General features: G+C 42.7%; 1 protein-coding gene across 4 annotated transcripts in view; it reads left to right on the top strand.

The window, feature by feature from the left end:
• Nucleotides 1-17,836, top strand: part of PTCD2 (pentatricopeptide repeat domain 2) — a 30,720-nt gene that overhangs the window by 8,607 nt on the left and 4,277 nt on the right. For all 4 annotated transcript variants that reach the window (XM_039544348.1, XM_039544347.1, XM_039544349.1 and 1 more), the window contains 5 exons: nucleotides 3,016-3,094; nucleotides 4,353-4,444; nucleotides 7,780-7,893; nucleotides 13,453-13,527; nucleotides 15,046-15,159. In XM_039544348.1, coding sequence (XP_039400282.1) covers nucleotides 3,016-3,094; nucleotides 4,353-4,444; nucleotides 7,780-7,893; nucleotides 13,453-13,527; nucleotides 15,046-15,159 — 474 coding nt within the window. The remainder of the gene's footprint in view (nucleotides 1-3,015; nucleotides 3,095-4,352; nucleotides 4,445-7,779; nucleotides 7,894-13,452; nucleotides 13,528-15,045; nucleotides 15,160-17,836) is intronic.

The raw sequence follows: 17,836 nt of genomic DNA, 5'->3' as shown, positions 1-17,836 counted from the left end.
CAGAATAATTACAACATTCTCTATAAAATGCATTGAATAGAAGTAGTTCTTCAATCTACCGAACTCACCTAATATTGGTAAACGTATTTCACTGATGCATCGTTTGTTGTTCTCTAGCATCATCTTTGGACATTGGTGATTCTGAGTTTTTTGTATAGAAGATTAGGCCCAGATTTAGAGATGTTGAGCATTTGCAGCAACTCTTGAAGCTTACGAGAGCTGTGTGTGCTCAGCACCTCTGAAAACCAGTCCCTTAATGCTTTACAATTATAAAGAATAGTTTTTGGACAGCATTTTGAAGATATAAAATCCTATATACATGCTACCTATTACAGGGGAGATGTAGAGAGAGCATATTATCAGCCTGTTCCAAAGCCCACTGAAGTTGATGGAAAGACTCTCTTCGACTTCACTGGGATTTGGATCAGGCATTAATTTAGTAACATGGTTGAGCACATGCCTAGCTGTAAGCATGTAAAAAATCCCTTGAAATCACTGAGGCTGCTCGCATGCTTATTCAGGGATGTCTTTAAATAAATCTCTTTGAATTGGGGCCTATGTAAGAAAGGCCCTGAGTTCTTGCAGAACTGATGAATGGTATTAGATCATGGAAGGCAGCTGTCACGGTTACCGGGCCAGCCATATCTTAAATACCTTTGTGTCTTTCTCAAGTGCACCCCTCAGGTGACAGGCCTGGCTTCCTGCACCTCACTCTCGGTGGAACCATGTGATCCAACCACTCCTAGATTGAGTCTTGAGACTGTAGCACACCTGTTTACCCAACCATGTTAATCCAACAGGCCCAACCAAGTTTGGCACCTGTAAGCCCCTTTTTCTCCAGGCACCAGTGCCAGCTGATTAAAGTGACTCAAAAACAGCATCTTCAAAACAAAGTAGCATTTAATTGCCAAAGAGAACACAGCGTTTAGGCAAAGGGTCAACACAACAAAGAGTTGAATATATTCCCTTACATAAGCTTAACCTCCCTATTCATAGCTCAGGTGGGTCTGACTTATTCCCATCTGTGGGTTGAGAGAGCCAGCTTGCTTGCTACAGTCCCTTTGTATGTCTCCGTCAGTCTGGGTGTCAGCCTCAGGTTATGTCTACACAGCAAAAGTGCACTGGCTAGCCTACCCAAGCAACCTTGAATCTCGCTCAAGCTAGGGTGGTAAAGATAGCAGTGTGGACATTATAGCATGGGTGTCAGGCAGCATGGGCCAACCACCTGAGCTCAGACCCACCATGACCACCTGGGTCTGAGCTCAGGGTGGTTAGCCTTTGCTGCCACACATGCCATAACAGCCATGCTGCTATTTTTAAGATGTGAGCGTAAGTGAAACTAAGGAATGTCTGTCTACTTGGGCTGGTAGGCATGATCCCAGCTGCAGTGTAGACATACCCTGACAGACCAGCTAGCTCAAGCCTAAAGCACCACTTAACTCAAGCTAGAGATTTGTGTATGTAGATGGGAGTCCAATTAGGGTGTAACACTCAAGCTGACTGTACTGTAAAGACATACCTTACGTTTTTGGAACAGCTTGATCCTAGGTTTATATACCTTTCCAGACTATCTGGAGCCAGGCAAGGGCTATTCCCAATCCACAGGTACCCCATTGTTTCTCCAAGGAGTCTTATCTTCATCACTGCCATGTCTTTCCTGCTGGTTTCTCCCTTAACAACCTCCTTTGATTTAACTTCTGGCAGTCAAGCAGGTTAATGTGGAACAGATAACCAGAGGGACATGCCATATTTATAAAAAAAAAAACTACATGTAATTAAGGCTACAATTTTTTTCACAGAAATTTTAAAAAATGTGATGGCAGAGGTGTGTGAAAACAAGGCCATCTCACGGAAAGGGGAAGAGCAGGGGGGCCTATGGGAGAGGTTGGAGAGTGAGCCCATCTCGGTGAGGAGGGAAGACCCTGAGGAAAAAGGGGGGCTGCAGAGGAAGCCTGCCTTGGACTCACCCTGCAGCAGCGGCTCCTATTGTGTAGGGCTGGGCCTGGCTCCCTGCTCCAGGCATTGGTACTTGGCTCACTTGGACACAGCGCCACTAGGTGTGGCTTGTCCATCCCTCTGTCTATGGAGGAAGGGAGGGCTGAATTGGATTGTCATTGTGACCTAGTCCATGGGTCGCAATGCCACTCAGGTTTGACGTCTCCGCCCCTCTGTCACCATCTGCAGAGTGGCGGACACACCAAACCTGAGTGGCCCTGCGACCATGTGGGCCAGGTCACAACTCTCAGAAGGGAAAGGAGCTGTTGCTGCGACGATCGCGGACTTTATTCAGATTCATGATTATCAGAAACACTGATCTCCCCACCAGAGTCGTAGCCTTACGTGTAAACCCTTCATTCTCCACAGTAACATTCAGCTGTCACTAGTGCAGCCTCTGTGGATAGAAATTCAAACTTAATATACCTCTAGCATTGTGTTGTCTCTTACACATTCATTTCCCTGAATGCTCCGTGTTCAGTATAATTTCAGTGAGGGAAAATACGCTAATTTTTCATTCTAAGGCGCTCTCTCATTGAATTCTCTGCCCTTGGTAATTATAGCCTTAGTCCTGATCAGCTCACCACTTTTGTTCTGTGTTCAGCAAAAAAACCTCCTTCAGTTTGATGGTGCTGGCATTTTTTCCCTCAAAGACATCATTAATCAGTGTTCAGCTATAGGAAAACACAAACCTGGATTTGTAACTGTTAAGCTTTCAAAGTAGCCCATGCCCAGTCAGTTCTGTTTGTACTAACTTAAAGGGCATATCCTGCCATCAATCTTTTTTGAAGTAGAACTCAGTGGGAAGTTCTTCAAAAATCAATGACACAATATGATCTAAAGTTCAATGAAAAATTAAAGATTATTCCACTGGGGGACACAAGGAGAACTTTGAGAGCCAAATGTATCACTTATGGGGACATGGCCAGTTCACAGCTGGAGGACATGCTGTATGTGGTAAGGCAGGGCCTAATAGCAATTTTGTTTAAAACTGGCTCTGTTTATACGTTTCTTCACCAGACTCTGCACGGCTTCTTCTCTGATAGCACATCATTCAATATTTTGATGGATATGTTGTTTAAAAAAGGTCATTACGAAAGTAAGTACTAAAATAAATGGGTCAAAGCAAATGCATTTTGAGCAAGCTACACGTCTTCAATATAACCATGAATCTATTTTAAAGCTATAAATAACACTGAACAGTATGCTTCTTTTGGCTAGCTGAGCCATATGTGATCACTCTTGGATTTGAAAGCTGCACAACAGTATGTAACAGCATTTGAAGGGCTCCATAATGTGTACTTATTAAGTACTTGCAGCAGCACTCTAGCCTCCCATTAGCAATACTGTACAATTATGGTTGAGGCAAGAGCCTTTTGTTTTAGACTCCTATTTTCCAGGGGCTTAACTTCTCTAAAAATGTCCTTTAGACTGAAATGTCTCATGCTTTTTCCCCCTACACTGTTTTGTTTGTGGTATGGGGAAGGTTGAAGAAAATTTATTCAGGCATTTTTGTGGGCGTTAGAGCATGTGGGAAAAATATGTTTGTAAGAAAATTGTTGAGAGGCTCTGTTTGTTTGATCTGAAAACACGTACAATCAGAGTGTCTTCCCCACATCACTGCCATTGTCTTAAAACCACAATCTCACCCTTTATGAAGACCTGGGAAGCTGTCTCATGTGGCCTAGAAAGGTTTTTCTGACATGAAAATCTAAAGTACAATGTAAAGTAAAGTTGAGACAACCCCCCCCCCCTTTTTTTTTTTTAATTTGAAGAATATCCAGCACAATGTCCTGGCATTTGGCAAACCTGATTTCAATATTGTCAGGGTCAGTAGGTCAGGAAGGCAAGCTAACCTGGAAATGAGCATATTAGAGACTGTATACAGGGCCAGCATGAAGAGAAGTAGCTGGGAGCTTGTGGGAATTCTGTACGGGATTAGTGAAGGGAGTTTGGCCATATTTGTAAATGGCCACTGCCTGGCGTCTATTGGGATCTGGGAGGATGATAAGGAGGCATATGATTTGAGAATCACATTTGTACGAATATAGATTTGACAATAAGACAGGATTTTCATACAAATTGAATCTAAATCAAGTATTCATCACAACTCTTTTTTTTAAAGTAACAGCTATCTCTACCTGGCACTGATGCAAGGTTTCTGAAAATGTATCATTTATATGTAAATTCTTTTTAGACTAATAGTTCTTAATCTGCAACATTATTTTAAATGTATATTTTTGGGGGCTCATATACTGTAATCTTGTTTTTTCGGTAGTAGATGGGTTATGCATTAAATGTAAGAGCCCCAATTAGTGAAGTACTTAACTACTGGATGAATATCTGTTTTTTGGCAGGTGCCTTGGAAGTGCTGGGAGAAATGAAAAAACAACATATAAAATTCATCAAAGATACCTATTTACTTGCATTTGCAATATGCTACAAACTGGTAAAATGTTTCATTATTTCCATGAAGAAGTTTTGTGGTATTTTATTTTAATTAGATTTATCTTTAAAATTTCTATTTGATACCCTGCCGTTGTTTCTCATCTGCTGCAAACACTTCAGTTGGAAACCTAAGTCAATCATAGATTGCTTCTTTGTCAAGTGTACAATATATATTGCACACATCAAAAAAAAATGTTAAGTTTGCAAAATTGAGCACTCATAAATTAGGAAATGCCAGAATTAAGATTTCCTGTGCAAGTGTAATTCTTCCCCCTTGTGCGCATATATTATGATACAGTCTATAATCATATGATTACATACTATTTTTTCCACAGGGCTCCTGCCTCATTCAGTGGCAGTTCTGCTATTATAATACACTCCAAACTTGGCATTCAGCATTTGTTATTTCCTGGAATATCTGCTCCTTGCAGAAATGTCAGTGTATGCTCAAATCATTCACTAATTTTGTATTATAGGCAAACATTGTCTAGGGACTAGACTGGGGCACCCAAATTGGTGTCACTTATGATCTCTGTTTCTCTAAATTTGAACCCAGTTATGCAAAAATGAAATGTTAAGGATATTAACACAATATTTTTTTCTGCTATTTGTGCCACCCTAGAAAAGATTTCCTCTTTTAGTTATAGCTCTGTAGGAAATCCATACTTACAATTTTCCATCATCCTCATTGGGAATACAGCCACTGGCTCCAAAATAATGACTCCATGGTAAACTCAGTTCCCAGAATTTTTCAGCTAAATGTAGGAGATATTTTTTACTTTCACTAAAGAAAAAGAGTTGGCCTAAAACACTATATCATGGTAGTGAGTTTTACAGTCAATCATTCTCAAACTCCAGTGGCCTGAGGAGCACCTTCAGGTGGTCCATGGAGAGCTGGCTGGTCACATGGTGACGTTATCTGATGGCCTATAGAATGGGAGGTGGAAAGTGCTCAAGAATGAGAGAGGAGATTGTCCACTATGTAAAAAGGGTGGGTCCCTCTGCCTGCAGGCAGATTGGAAGCCCAGACCTAATAATTTAAATGTAGAAAGTTAATATTTGGGAAGTTATGAGCATGTAAAAACTTGGGTTATAATCAAACTGTTTTGTTATCTAAATTATAGAGATTGCTATCAGGTATCTACTGTAATAAGAGTAATAATATAGGGCCAGATCATGGCCCAAGGAGCAACCCCCTATTAAAGGGCTTTGATCTTCACTCCTACCAGTCCAGCATCTCTAAGGCATCCTTAGCCCCTACCTGCAGTAGCTGGCATGCAACAAGTTGTGAGGAGTATCAGCAGCACATACAGTCCACTGCTTTGACACTCCTCCCCCAACAGATCAACATATGTAATTTTGGGCTAGAGGATCATGGACCTCTGCTGTTCATACCCCTAAAATTCTGATTAATATCCTTGTATAGTCTGCTGCAGAGAGCTGCAGAAGAATTTGGTTTCATTGCACACAAAAGTATGTAGCATCCTGCAAAGGTTCAGTGGAAGTGCTTGGTTTCTACTGCTTTTGACCCTAGTCATGCTTTTAGGAGAACCTGGCTCATCCTCACTTATTGAACATAGCTGCTAAAGGAGGGTGAGCCGAGCAGTGGTTTCAAACAATCACCCAGTTAAAATTTAACAGCAGTAATACATTTCCCATTTCCTTCAAGACAAGGTGCCTTTGATAAGGGGATATGCCAGGATAGCCTTTTATGCACTAAAGACGATTGAAAGGAGATTATTTGAAATTTTAGTCTTTCATTGGTTCTGCCACCCATCTCTTAAAGTGGTACATACTAAAATGATGGCTTGGGGAAAGTATATTACAGAAGCTCTATAGAAGTGCAAAATATTATTGTTAATATTGCAATATAGGAAGCCTTAGGAAAGCAATAAGCACACTCTTACAAGGAGAAACACTCTAAAGTTGACTGTCTTCAGATGTAAAATTATGATGCTACTATAAGTAATAGTAATATGTAATTATAGCTGTATAGATTTATTTTGAATAGCAATACCAGGAGACTGCTCAGAGAGATGTATAGGATTTAAAGATGGGATTATTGCTCATGGAATTATTGTTTAATCTTTGCACAGAAGTGTTTTTAAGGTCAGACAACTGAATATTTCAAATCATTGTAAAGGATGCCTATCAGCTGACTTCAGCAGGTGGTTTTTTCTGCTGCTGCCATGAAGGGCAGTACCTCTCTTATGGAGAACAAAACCTTTAGATAATAAGTCTGTCTGCTAATCATTGGAATAAGTATCCAAAAACATACTTTTAAATAAAATTGTAAATAAAATAACACATGAAGGGTCATTAATAGTAGTGAAGACTGACTCTCACAATAATAAAACAACAGCCTTAAACACTGAAAGACACTAATCATAAAACAGTCAGCGGGTACATTGCAGGTGTAATTCTTGAAGCCGTGGCAACAGAAAGCAGGAACAAGTAGTAGAAAAAAAATTAAAGGTGATTAACTAAGCAGAAAATACATGGACAAACTCATCACACTTTATTATATGATCCCATTAAAAATAGTGATGCAATATCAATGAGTGCATTTGGCACATCGATCCGCACAGTAAGACCCTGATCCTGCTGACTTCAATGGGACTGCTTGTGTGCATAAAGTTAAGTGTATGTGTGTAAGTCTTTATAGCAGCTGGCCCTAACAGAGTGCATGTTTAAGGCATTAGTGGAACATCTATGTGATTATTTATTTCCAAGAAATAATGCAAGGTATCCATACTGAAGAATTAGCAGAAATCTAAGCTATATTAGAATTCCTCCTACTGAACTACCTTTCAAAATGTATTCTGTAATAATCCTTATGGAAACAAATGAATTCTCAAGTTCCTGGGTACAGTCTTCTCTTAGATTAATGCTATCTAGAAAACATATGGATTTCCTTTGAGATCCAATGCAGCTCACAAAGAAATGTAATGATGAAAAGTCAATTTGTTTAGGAGGCATGCTGGAGGTGGGAGGGGAAGTCTCTATAGTGCTACGCACAATGGTTCATGGGGCCGTTTTAGCGAGCAGCCCACAAAAAGGGCAATGCAAAGGTGGTTTAAAGTCACCTTTGCTCCCACAATCCTACCTCCCCTTGATTATACCTTTGGTGCTGTCCTTCTCAGGAATTGCTGCACAGAATTTGTCCTGTAGCATAGTGTAGTTTGGTTCAGGTGTGATGACCATTTGAAAAGATGTTTGTCTTATTAGTCTTATGATATATTTATTTTTACATGCAAATAAAATTCTGAAATCATGTGAAACGTTTGCTGCTTCTCTAAATTGATAATGACAATGTGGATTTAAATGTCTACACAGAACAGTCCAGAGTCTTGCAAAATCTGCACAAAGTTACTTGAAGAGGCTCAGTTAAAAGGAGAGAACATGTCAAGACGAGCATACTGCTTTGCTGTAGCATTTGCTCTGAAACAGGTACTGGGGTTTTATTTTTATTTAGTCTTTGATTCTGTTGACTTTCTGTGCAATGTGGTAGCAAGCAGAAGGAAAAGAAAAAGGTGTGTCTGTCTACCACTGTGATTAGGCCTCTGACAAAAAGCGAATAATATAACTGCCATTTAAAATGTGTGGGAATTTGGAAATTCTAGAATACATATTCAGTCCAGTGCACAGTTATTTAGCCCTATTAATGCAAAATCCCAACACTGTGTGAATTGAGATGGCTGCTAACAACAGTAGTGCCCAGAGGCCAAAGACGTAAACGTGGACCCTGCCCTGAACATGTTGGTGAGGTTGTTAATGGCTTAACTCATGACTTCCTTGGTATGAGTGGGGGGGAGGGGGTCAGAGAAAGGCTATGGCTACACTTGCACTTCAAAGCGCTGCCGTGGCAGCGCTTTGAAGCGCTAAGTGTAGTCAAAGCGCCAGCGCTGGGAGAGAGCTCTCCCGGCGCTGTCCGTACTCCACCTCCCTGTGGGGAATAATATATAGCGCTGGGAGCCGCGCTCCCAGCGCTGGGGCTTTGACCACACTGGCGCTTTGCAGCGCCACAATTTGCAGCGCTGGAGAGGGTGTGTTTTCACACCCTGCTGCAGCGCTGCAAATTTGCAAGTGTAGCCATGGCCAAAGAGAAAGAACTGTAAGTTAAGTTATGCTCTAGGGAATATTTTGGAGAAGTTCTATAGCCCTTGTTACATGGCAGGTCAGACTAGATGAATCAATGAAAAAGTTAACAAAGCTCTTTGGTAATAACTAAATACCTAGGGAAATAGTAACATAAATACAAAGGCTGCTGTAAATTAGTTGCCTACTAACAGCTTTTGAAACTGAAACAGAATACCACAAAATAGGAACACCACATACAGAGGCAGTGCAAATATCTTTACACTGCCCTGAGAGCATGCTCTAAACCTGACACAGAAGGGACCATCTTCAGGTTTCTGAGGCAGCATAGTCTGGAAGACTGAGCAGAGGAATGGGGACTAGAAAATTCTGAGTTCTAATCCAAGTTCTGACACTAGATGGTTACGCAATCTTAAGCAATTCATTAACCCTCTGTGTCACTTCCCCATGTGTAAAATGAGGATGATATTTTCTACCTCACCAGAGTGTTCTAAGGACCAATTAGTTGATGTGTGTATAGTGATTTGAATGTGTAAAGTGGTATTTAAATATTCAGTCTCCATGCTCATTCAATCCTTGGCCCCCCTGGTGCATCTCTGTGAGCATAGTATAATAATATCAACAAGTGTACTTTATTAGTATCGGTGGTGGTGGTGGTGGTTCTTGTGATGTCGACTTCTTTCCACAGCCATTAGGTTAAAACCAAAATCTCATTTCATATACAAATATGGAGTCTCATTCTTTTGTATTCATAATGCCTTTATTTTGCTCACTAAAATATTTTAAATTCCTGTTTTACAAATGGAACAACACCCTTGGATGTACCTGTATATTCCTGAAGATATGGGGACTATGACATCATGTCTCATTATGTGCTTAAGAAGCGTATATAGTGATTTGATCACACATGTAGTGCTGCCGTATAATAGAACCGTAACATGTGCCTGGCTATGTCCACAATGTAAAAGCGCTGAACAGTTTCCTGCTAGTTCAGCAAGGTATTTAAGGAGGTGAGAGTCTTATTGTCTCCAAGCTACATACCCTTCAGACTGGGGACTTAAAGTCTAAAGGCTCAAGATGCTACCATACAGCTTGTCTACACTATGAAATTAGGTTGAAATTATTAAAGTTGACCTGTAGCCTCCGATTTTACAAAATTGACAGTGTATGTCCCCACTATGCACATTCTGTCAGCGGAGCGCATCCCCACTATCATGGGTAGCATTGATTCAATGGAGTGATGCACTGTGGGCAGCTATCCCACAGTTGATACTGCCGATTGGAATTCTGGGTTAAGCTCCCAATGCCTGATGGGACAAAAAAAATTTTGTTAAGTGTTTTGGGTACATATCATCAGCCTCCCATGATGCGCTTGGCTCCTATCTCCCTCCCTGAAAGCAATGGCAAACAATCATTTTCGTGCCTAAGCTGGGTTACTTGTGCAGACACTCTAGATATCAAGCATGGACCCCGCTCAGCTGTACACTGTTACTGTGAGCGTCACAAACATCGTCCTGCAGTATTTGCAGAGCTTACCCAGGAGCAGCCGCATGGAAGAATGTGATGCCATGCAAATAGCTGCGCTGGAAGCCATGGAACAGAGCGATTTGCACATTCTGGCAGTGGCAGCCGGACTTGTTGACACAGTGGAACACCGCTTCTGGGCCATGGAAACAAGCACAGACTGGTGGGACTGCATTGTGATGCAGGTATGGGATGAGGAGCAGTGGCTGCATAACTTTTGAATGTGTAAGGCCACCTTCATGGAACTTTGCGAATTGCTTTCCCCAGCCCCGAAGCAGAGAAATACCAAAATGAGACCTGCTCTGACAGTTGAGAAGTGACTAGTGATAGCCCTGTGGAAGCTTGCAACACCAGATTGCTACCGGTCAGTTGGGAATCAGTTTGGAGTGGGTAAATTTACCGTGGGGGCTGCTGTGATCCACGTAGCCAGGGCAATCAATTCACTTCTGCTAAGAAGGGTAGTGACTCCGGGAAACGTGCAGGACATAAGAGGATGGCTTTGCTGTGATGGGGTTCCCTAACTGTGGTGGGTGACAGATGGAATGCATATCCCTGTCTTGGCACCAAATCACCTTGCCAAAGAGTACATAAACCGCAAGGGGTTCTTCTCAATGGTATTGCAAGCGCTAGTGGATCACGGGCCATTTCACCGACATCAACGTGGGATGGTTGAGAAAGGTACATCTTTAGGAACTCCATATCTTTAGGAACTCCGGTCTCTTCAGAAAGCTGCAAGAAGAAACTTTCTTCCCAGACCAGAAAATTACCGTTGGTGATGTTGAAATGCCAATAGCTATCCTTGGACCCAGCCTACCCCTTGCTCCCGTGGCTCATGAAGCCATACACAGGCAGCCTGGATAGCAGTAAGGAGCAGTTCAACCATAGGCTGAGCATGTGCAGAATGGCGGTAGAATACCCCTTTGGACATCTAAAGGGGCACTGGTGCAGCTTGCTCACTAGGTTAGATCTCAGTGAATGCAATATTCCTATTGTTGTTGCTTGCTGTGTGCTCTACAATATCTGTGAAAAGAAGGGAGGAAAGTTTCTGGCGGGTTGAGCGATTGAGGCAGATCGCCTGCCTGCCAATTATGAGCAGCCAGACACCAGGGCAATAAGAAGAGCACATCAAGACGCACTGCGTCTCCAAGAGGCTTTGAAAACCAGTTTCATGAATGATCCAACACTGATGTGACAGTTGTGTGTGTTGTTCCTTACCAACCTGCCCCCTTTTTCGCATGTACTGCTCTGTAAACTAACCCCCCACCACCACAGTATGCACAGTGATTAAAGAGCCTCTTGTCCTCAATTCATGCATTTTTATTATGCTAACAAACACTGAGCAGAGACAGCAATGAATAGCAATGATAACCAGTAAGGGCCTGATAACACAGGGAGGGAGGGGTAAGAACACTTAGCTTATTACAATTGCATGTCTAGCAATCACAGCTGTAGGAATGAGAGCTTTCTGCTCCATGAACCATCCCCTGGAGTTGAGTTCAAGGGATAACGGAGCTCTTTCTCCCCCCACCCCACCCCAGCCCCGCATTCTAGGATGTCTGGGAGAGGAGGATATGGAACTTGGTGAGGAGGGCAGTTGGTTCATCATTGGGTGCAGTGGGACTCTAAGGTCTAGCTGCCTTTCCTGCACATCAACCAGAGGCCTCAACATGTCTGTTTGCTCCCCCATAAGCCGCAACATCTCTTGCATGTTACACTCTTGTTCCCTGCATGCTTTCCTGTCCTCTTGGTCAGTGCGGATGCTCTCCGACAGCGTGAGCCTCCATGCATTCAGCTGGGCCCTGTCAGCCTCGGAGGAACACATAAAATCACAGAACATGTCTTCCCTTGTCCACTTTTTTCACCTTCTAATCTGAGACAGCCTTTGTGCTGGAGTGGAGGAAGCACTCAGAGAAAATGTTGCAGCTGCAAGGAAAAGCATACATTGTTGAAAACAGCAATTCACAGCAGTAAATACATTCCCTGAGGCACTCAGCCAAATTTTGTGTTTTAAAAGAGCCTGCCAGTAAGGTACAACAAATGGCAGAGTGCTGGGCAGCAGATTTCGATTTGCGGGCAGGCCTGGTAAGCACACATGAAAGGGTAAGTGGTGTGAGGGCACACCTGGGGATATTTTTTTGGTGTGGAAACTACTGGCACATAAAGAGGCTTTTCCAGGGAGCACCTTTTGCTTGGCTGCACTGACCGCCACTGTATCCCAGTTGTTTCCCTCAAATTAAACATTAACCACAATTGCATTTAACCCCTGTAGTGTTATTACAAGTGTGCACTCACCGGAGGTGCCTTCCCCACCATCACAGTCCCGCATCAGTGGATCCTGTGAGGGGATTGGCTCCAGAGTTAGGAAAAGGTCCTGGCTTTCGGGGAGAATGGATCCTCCACTTGCCTGCTACGCATTCTCTTCCTCCTCCTCTTCCTCATCAACAATGTCCTCATTGTTGCCCGAGTCCCCTGGGAGGTATCCAGGGAGAGTGTTGGGGTACTGGCGGGGTCCCTGCCTAGAATCGCATGCAGCTGCTCATAGAAGTGGCATGTCTGTGGCTCAACACCAGAGCGACTATTCGCCTCCCTTGTCTTCTGGTACGCTTGCCTGAGCTCCTTTATTATCACATGGCACTGCTCTGTCTTCCTGGTGTAGCCTTTTTCTCCCATGACCTGTGCGATTTTGGCATGGATGTTAGCATTTCTTCTGCTGGTTCGGAGCTCTGCCTGCACAGACTCTTCTCCTCACACAGCAGTCAGATCCAGTGTCTCTTGTACGCTCCACGCTGGAGCACATTTGTGTACCTGGGCAGCTATGGTAGTGAGCGCTCCACGCTGATCAAACAAGAAATGAAATTCAAAAGTTCACGGGGCTTTTCCTGTTTACCTGGCTAAAGTGCAGTGGAGTTGAAAGTGCTGTCCAGAGCGGACACATTGGAGCACTCTTGGGTGCCTCCCAGAGGCCAAACAAGTCAAAATACACTGCTGTGACCCGGGAAGGTTGAATCTAGCACTACTCCTCTTGTTGAGGTGGAGTACAGGCGTTGATTTTAAAAGCCCTTTAGGTTGGTGGGAAGGGCTTAGTAGTGTAGACACGCACATTATAAATTCGACCTAATGTGGGGTATGTCGATCTAACAACGTGGTGTAGACCAGCCCATAGAGAGCTTCATGACACAAGAAACACTGAGCAGGGTGTGTTTCTTACAGTGAGTACTTCATAGAATGAGTGGGTCTTTTGAAATATTTTGAAAGAGCATGGGTTGGGGAGTGTGGATATTTAATTGGGAGGTTGTACAAGCTAGCTATTTTTAGGTTTTTTAATAAAATTCGGTTTTGTACAAGCATAACTTGATATTTGTTTGGGTTTTTTTTCCTTCCTTCTAGAATGATGTGGTAAAAGCCCGGTCCTTTTATTCTCAGATCATGAACACAGAGAGCAGACTATGCAGTAATCTTAATGTAAGTGTGCTTATTTTGCATGTTCACATAGGCTTGTGCAGAGAAATACACTAAAGGAGTTATGTATGCATTTAGACCCTGACTTTCTCTTGCATCTTGTGTAATCATAGAAGTGTAGGACTGGAAGGGACCTTGAGAGGTTATCTAGTCCAGTCCTCTGCACTCAAGGCAGGACAATGTAATAATTATCGATGTCTACGTATGGTAGCACTTTCACTACTGGTAGCTGAAAGAGCTCAGAGGAATCTGGCACGTGGATTTAGAAATGTGAAAAACATGGGTGATTTTGAGATTGCAGATAGATCACATATATCTGTGCAAAATGAGCACAATCTGGATGTAAAATGCCACCCCTCTGATTTGGTGCTTATTATTTATTTCTTTATTATTTGTAATATTGTAGCCTATAGGAGCCCTAGTTATGGATCAGGACCCCACTGTGCTAGGCACTGTAGTGCTTGCAGTGGAGAGGCTCTAAGCTGATGAGAGAGAGATTAGTAACTCCTGCCTCTGAGAGAGGTGGTACCTATGTCGGTGGGAGAAGCCGTCTACATAGTGCTATCTACACCGGCGCTTAGGTCGGTAGAATTTATGTTGCTCAGGGGTGTGGATTATTCACGCTCCTGAGTGAGATAAATTATACCAAAGTAACCTGTAGTATAGACAAGGTCTAAGAGAAGTAAAACAGTGAGTCTTTACTTTGCCCTTGCATTGTTCAAGTGTGAATCACTACACAAGGTGCAAGGCAGTGGAGAAGAATCTGGTTTTTAGGACCTTGTAAGTATTTTAATGATTCAGTGGGCTGCTCCAAAAACAGACTCCGCTATTTGTCATGGTCACTTTTAAAAATGTCACATTCTGAATTGTTACAAAAATAGTTCATTTTTATTGAATATTTGTAGTAACAGAGAGAGGGGCTGCATGACCTAGTTTGGTGAGGGTAGAGCTGGGACCCTGTTCTCATACAGCCATTGCTTTTACTCTGGGCCCTTGGGCAAGTTATTTTAATAATGCTGTTTTCTCCCATTTAAAACTGCAATTTTAAAACATCACCATTTAGACAGACAAAAACTCTTAAGTAAACTTTACAGCTAGCTCTGCCCAGTTCCACCCAAACCCTGCCTCGGCTCTGTGCACATGCACATGCAGTGAATCTTTCTTTAGCTGCACATTTTACCAGCTTAGTGAGGAAAATCCTTTGTATGTGATTTTCAGAAGCTAATAACTCAGTAAAATCAAAACCAGTTTCCCCCAGAGCAACAAACACAGCTGTCTGTGAAGACCACTGTCTCCATGACATGGTTCACCTTCCAAGGCCCAGTTGTTACACTGTAAAGGCTCTACTGGTTAAGTCCTCCCCTCATGATTGGTAGAGGATCAATAGAGCATTTAAAAATTTAAACCTTTACAGTTAGCTTGTATTTAGTCCTGTCATCCTTGCCAGTGTCCTCCTTTTAACACATTTAAAGCATGCTTTTTGGTGGTGTGTATGATTTTCTATTTTTTCCTTTTAAAAAGATTCTTGTACTGGCCAAGTCTGGGGCACTAGAAGACCTTATGCAGATACTGGAGGCAGCAGTGGATATGGGTGCTTCACAATTGGTGAAAAGAACTGAGTTTTCTGAGCAGGTGGTGAGTACTCCATAATTTGGTTAATTAAAAATCATAGAATCATTAACACTGAGGGTGAGACCTGTTAGGTGATCATCTAGTTGATTCCTTTCCCCTGACAGAGCAGGTTTTCTTTTCCTCCAACATGTTTTCTAGTGCTTCGGCTTATTTAAGTTATTCTTTTAGCATAGTTTGCAGATATTGAACAAAATAAGTGAAAGAACAAAGATTACTTTAAAAACTTCATTATCATCATCAGTGCTGTTCATTTATCTAGTTTATCATCCTTTCTCTATTATAATTATTGTATTTAATGTTCTAGATAGATTAAGGTACCATAACCAGATAAGTGAACAAACTTGATGATCACTTTTCTGCTTCTCTTCAAACATAACAGCTCTGTGGAATAGGAATGGGGATGAAGAATGATCTTGTTTAAAAACAGGACTGGTCATCATGAGACCTGTCTTATATTCGTGGCTCTGGCAAAACCTTCCTTTGTGACCTTAAGCTACTAACTTGCTCTCCCTGGGTAAAATTTTCAAAGTGCCTAAATAACTTAAGAGCCTAAATTCCATTTTCAGAAGTGACTTAGGCCCAGATCCACGAAGTAACTTAGGCATTGCGATGCACAGTGTCACAGTGCTGAAGTTCTAGGCTCCTACAAAATCATAAGAACAACCCTGGGGTCCACAAGCCTGAGTTAGGCACCTGTGCTCCCCGTACAATGAATGGGCAGAGAGAGGCACCTTAGAATGTGATCCACATGCTAGGCAGGGAGCTACCTAAGGGTACGTCTATACTGCCCGCCGGATCAGCGGGCAGCAATTGATCCAGCGGGGGTCAATTTATTGCGTCTAGTCTAGACACAATAAATCGACTCCCGAGTGCTCTCCCGTCGACTCCTGTACTCCACTGGGCCGAGAGGTGCAGGTGGAGTTGACAGGAAAGCGTCAGCAGTCGACTTACCGCAGTGAAGACACCGTCGTGAGTAGATCTAAGTATGTTGACTTCAGCTAAGTTATTCACATAGCTGAAGTTGCATAACTTAGATCAATTAGCCCCCCGCCCCAGTGTAGACCAGGGCTAAGTTAGCCAGTGGGAGATGGCAATGAGAAAGGTGTGTGCTATGCCCCGCCCCTCTCAAGGAGATAAGCACCTAAGTTTGAGCTGCAGGGAAGCACCTGTCTCTGCTGGCGATCCACAACTCGGGGGAGATAGGTGCTCCTCTGCCCAACTCAAATTCAGGGCCTGATCCGGTAGGAATGCTCAGAAGCCACCTGTCTCCACATAAAACAGCCGGAGGAAGAGGAGCTCTTACAACCTTTATCCCAGTGGTTAGGGTACTCACCTGGGATGGGGGAGACCAGGGGTTCAAGTCCCCACTTCATCTGAGTGGGGGCAGGTGCAGAGATTTGAACAGGGACTGGCCACCTCTCAAGTAGGTTATCTAACCACGGGACTATAGGATATTCATTGGGTCTCCTTCAGTCTGTCCTATTGAAGTTGTTTCACTTTAATTGAATAATTAAATATTAATTGGGCCAAAGAAAAAGTGAGACTCACTCTATATAGTCCAGTGCGTTAGGACACTCACCTGAGAGGTGGCAGACTGCAGTTTCCTTCTCCTCAGCAGGCAGAGGGTGGGGTGGAAGAGGGAGTGACACATCCCAGATGAGTATCCATAACCTTTTGCCCAATGGTTAAAGGAAGCTGCTCCTCTCTCCCCTCCTCCCCTTGGCTATTTTGCAAGGAGTTAGGCAGCCTGTGAGCACACCTGCTGGTTCAGACTCCACATGCGAGTTGGGCAGAGAAATGCCTATATTCCCCTGTCTTATGGATCCCTCTGGAGCTGAGGCAGGAGAGAGGCATCTGGATACCTGAGCAAGGCAGCAGTGTGCGTGCCTAGAGACAGAACCTAGGTGCCTAGGGAACTTCTTACTGCGAAAATATAGATATCTACAGGGTCAGGTGGCAGCCAACTGGGGGTTTTGTGGATTGCAGTAGAACCTAAAACCAGGACTTAGGCTAGTAAGGCCTGAATCCACAAAGTACTTAAGTGTCTAAGTCTTGTTTAACATCAGTGGAACTTAGTGTCCTAAGTCATGTAAGTGCTTTTGAAAATTGTACACCCTGTTTCTTACCTTCCCCATCAGGATGTTGTGAGGCTTATTAATGTTTGTAAAGTATTTTGAGATTTCCTACAGAAAAAGTATTATCATTCCATTACTATATTAATCAGTAGGCAGAACATGTTCAAGGAGAACACTGATCTAGTTGGGTTTGACAGCCCGGCTTTTCCTTTTCTGCAAATGTTTAGCAACATGTTGAACTTGTTCACTTTGAACACATTTACTGACAGAGCCATTGTAAGAATATAAAAATACCTGCTTAAACACTTATCTATAGAATTAATGGGGTGGTGGAGAAAGAGTGGGCATCAAACACAATTGTTGGTAGAAAGATGATCACGTAGTATATATATCTTTTAAACTACTACAAACAATAAGATACATAAAATAAGGTTTTTAAAAGCAGCATCCTGGTTTTGTAATTTAATTGTTTTTGTGACCAAACCTCAGCTCCATGGGTTTTTTCCCCTTCATGGGTCTTTTCCCCTCCAAGGTTACAAATGTTTTGTTTTTTAAATAAAGGTTTATAAACTTGTCAAAGACCAAACACAAATCTTACCCCTTTC

Source organism: Mauremys reevesii, linkage group 6 (genome assembly GCF_016161935.1).
Source record: "Mauremys reevesii isolate NIE-2019 linkage group 6, ASM1616193v1, whole genome shotgun sequence".
Classification (NCBI taxonomy): Eukaryota; Metazoa; Chordata; order Testudines; family Geoemydidae; genus Mauremys; species Mauremys reevesii.
This window is presented reverse-complemented; position numbering and strand designations above follow the sequence as displayed.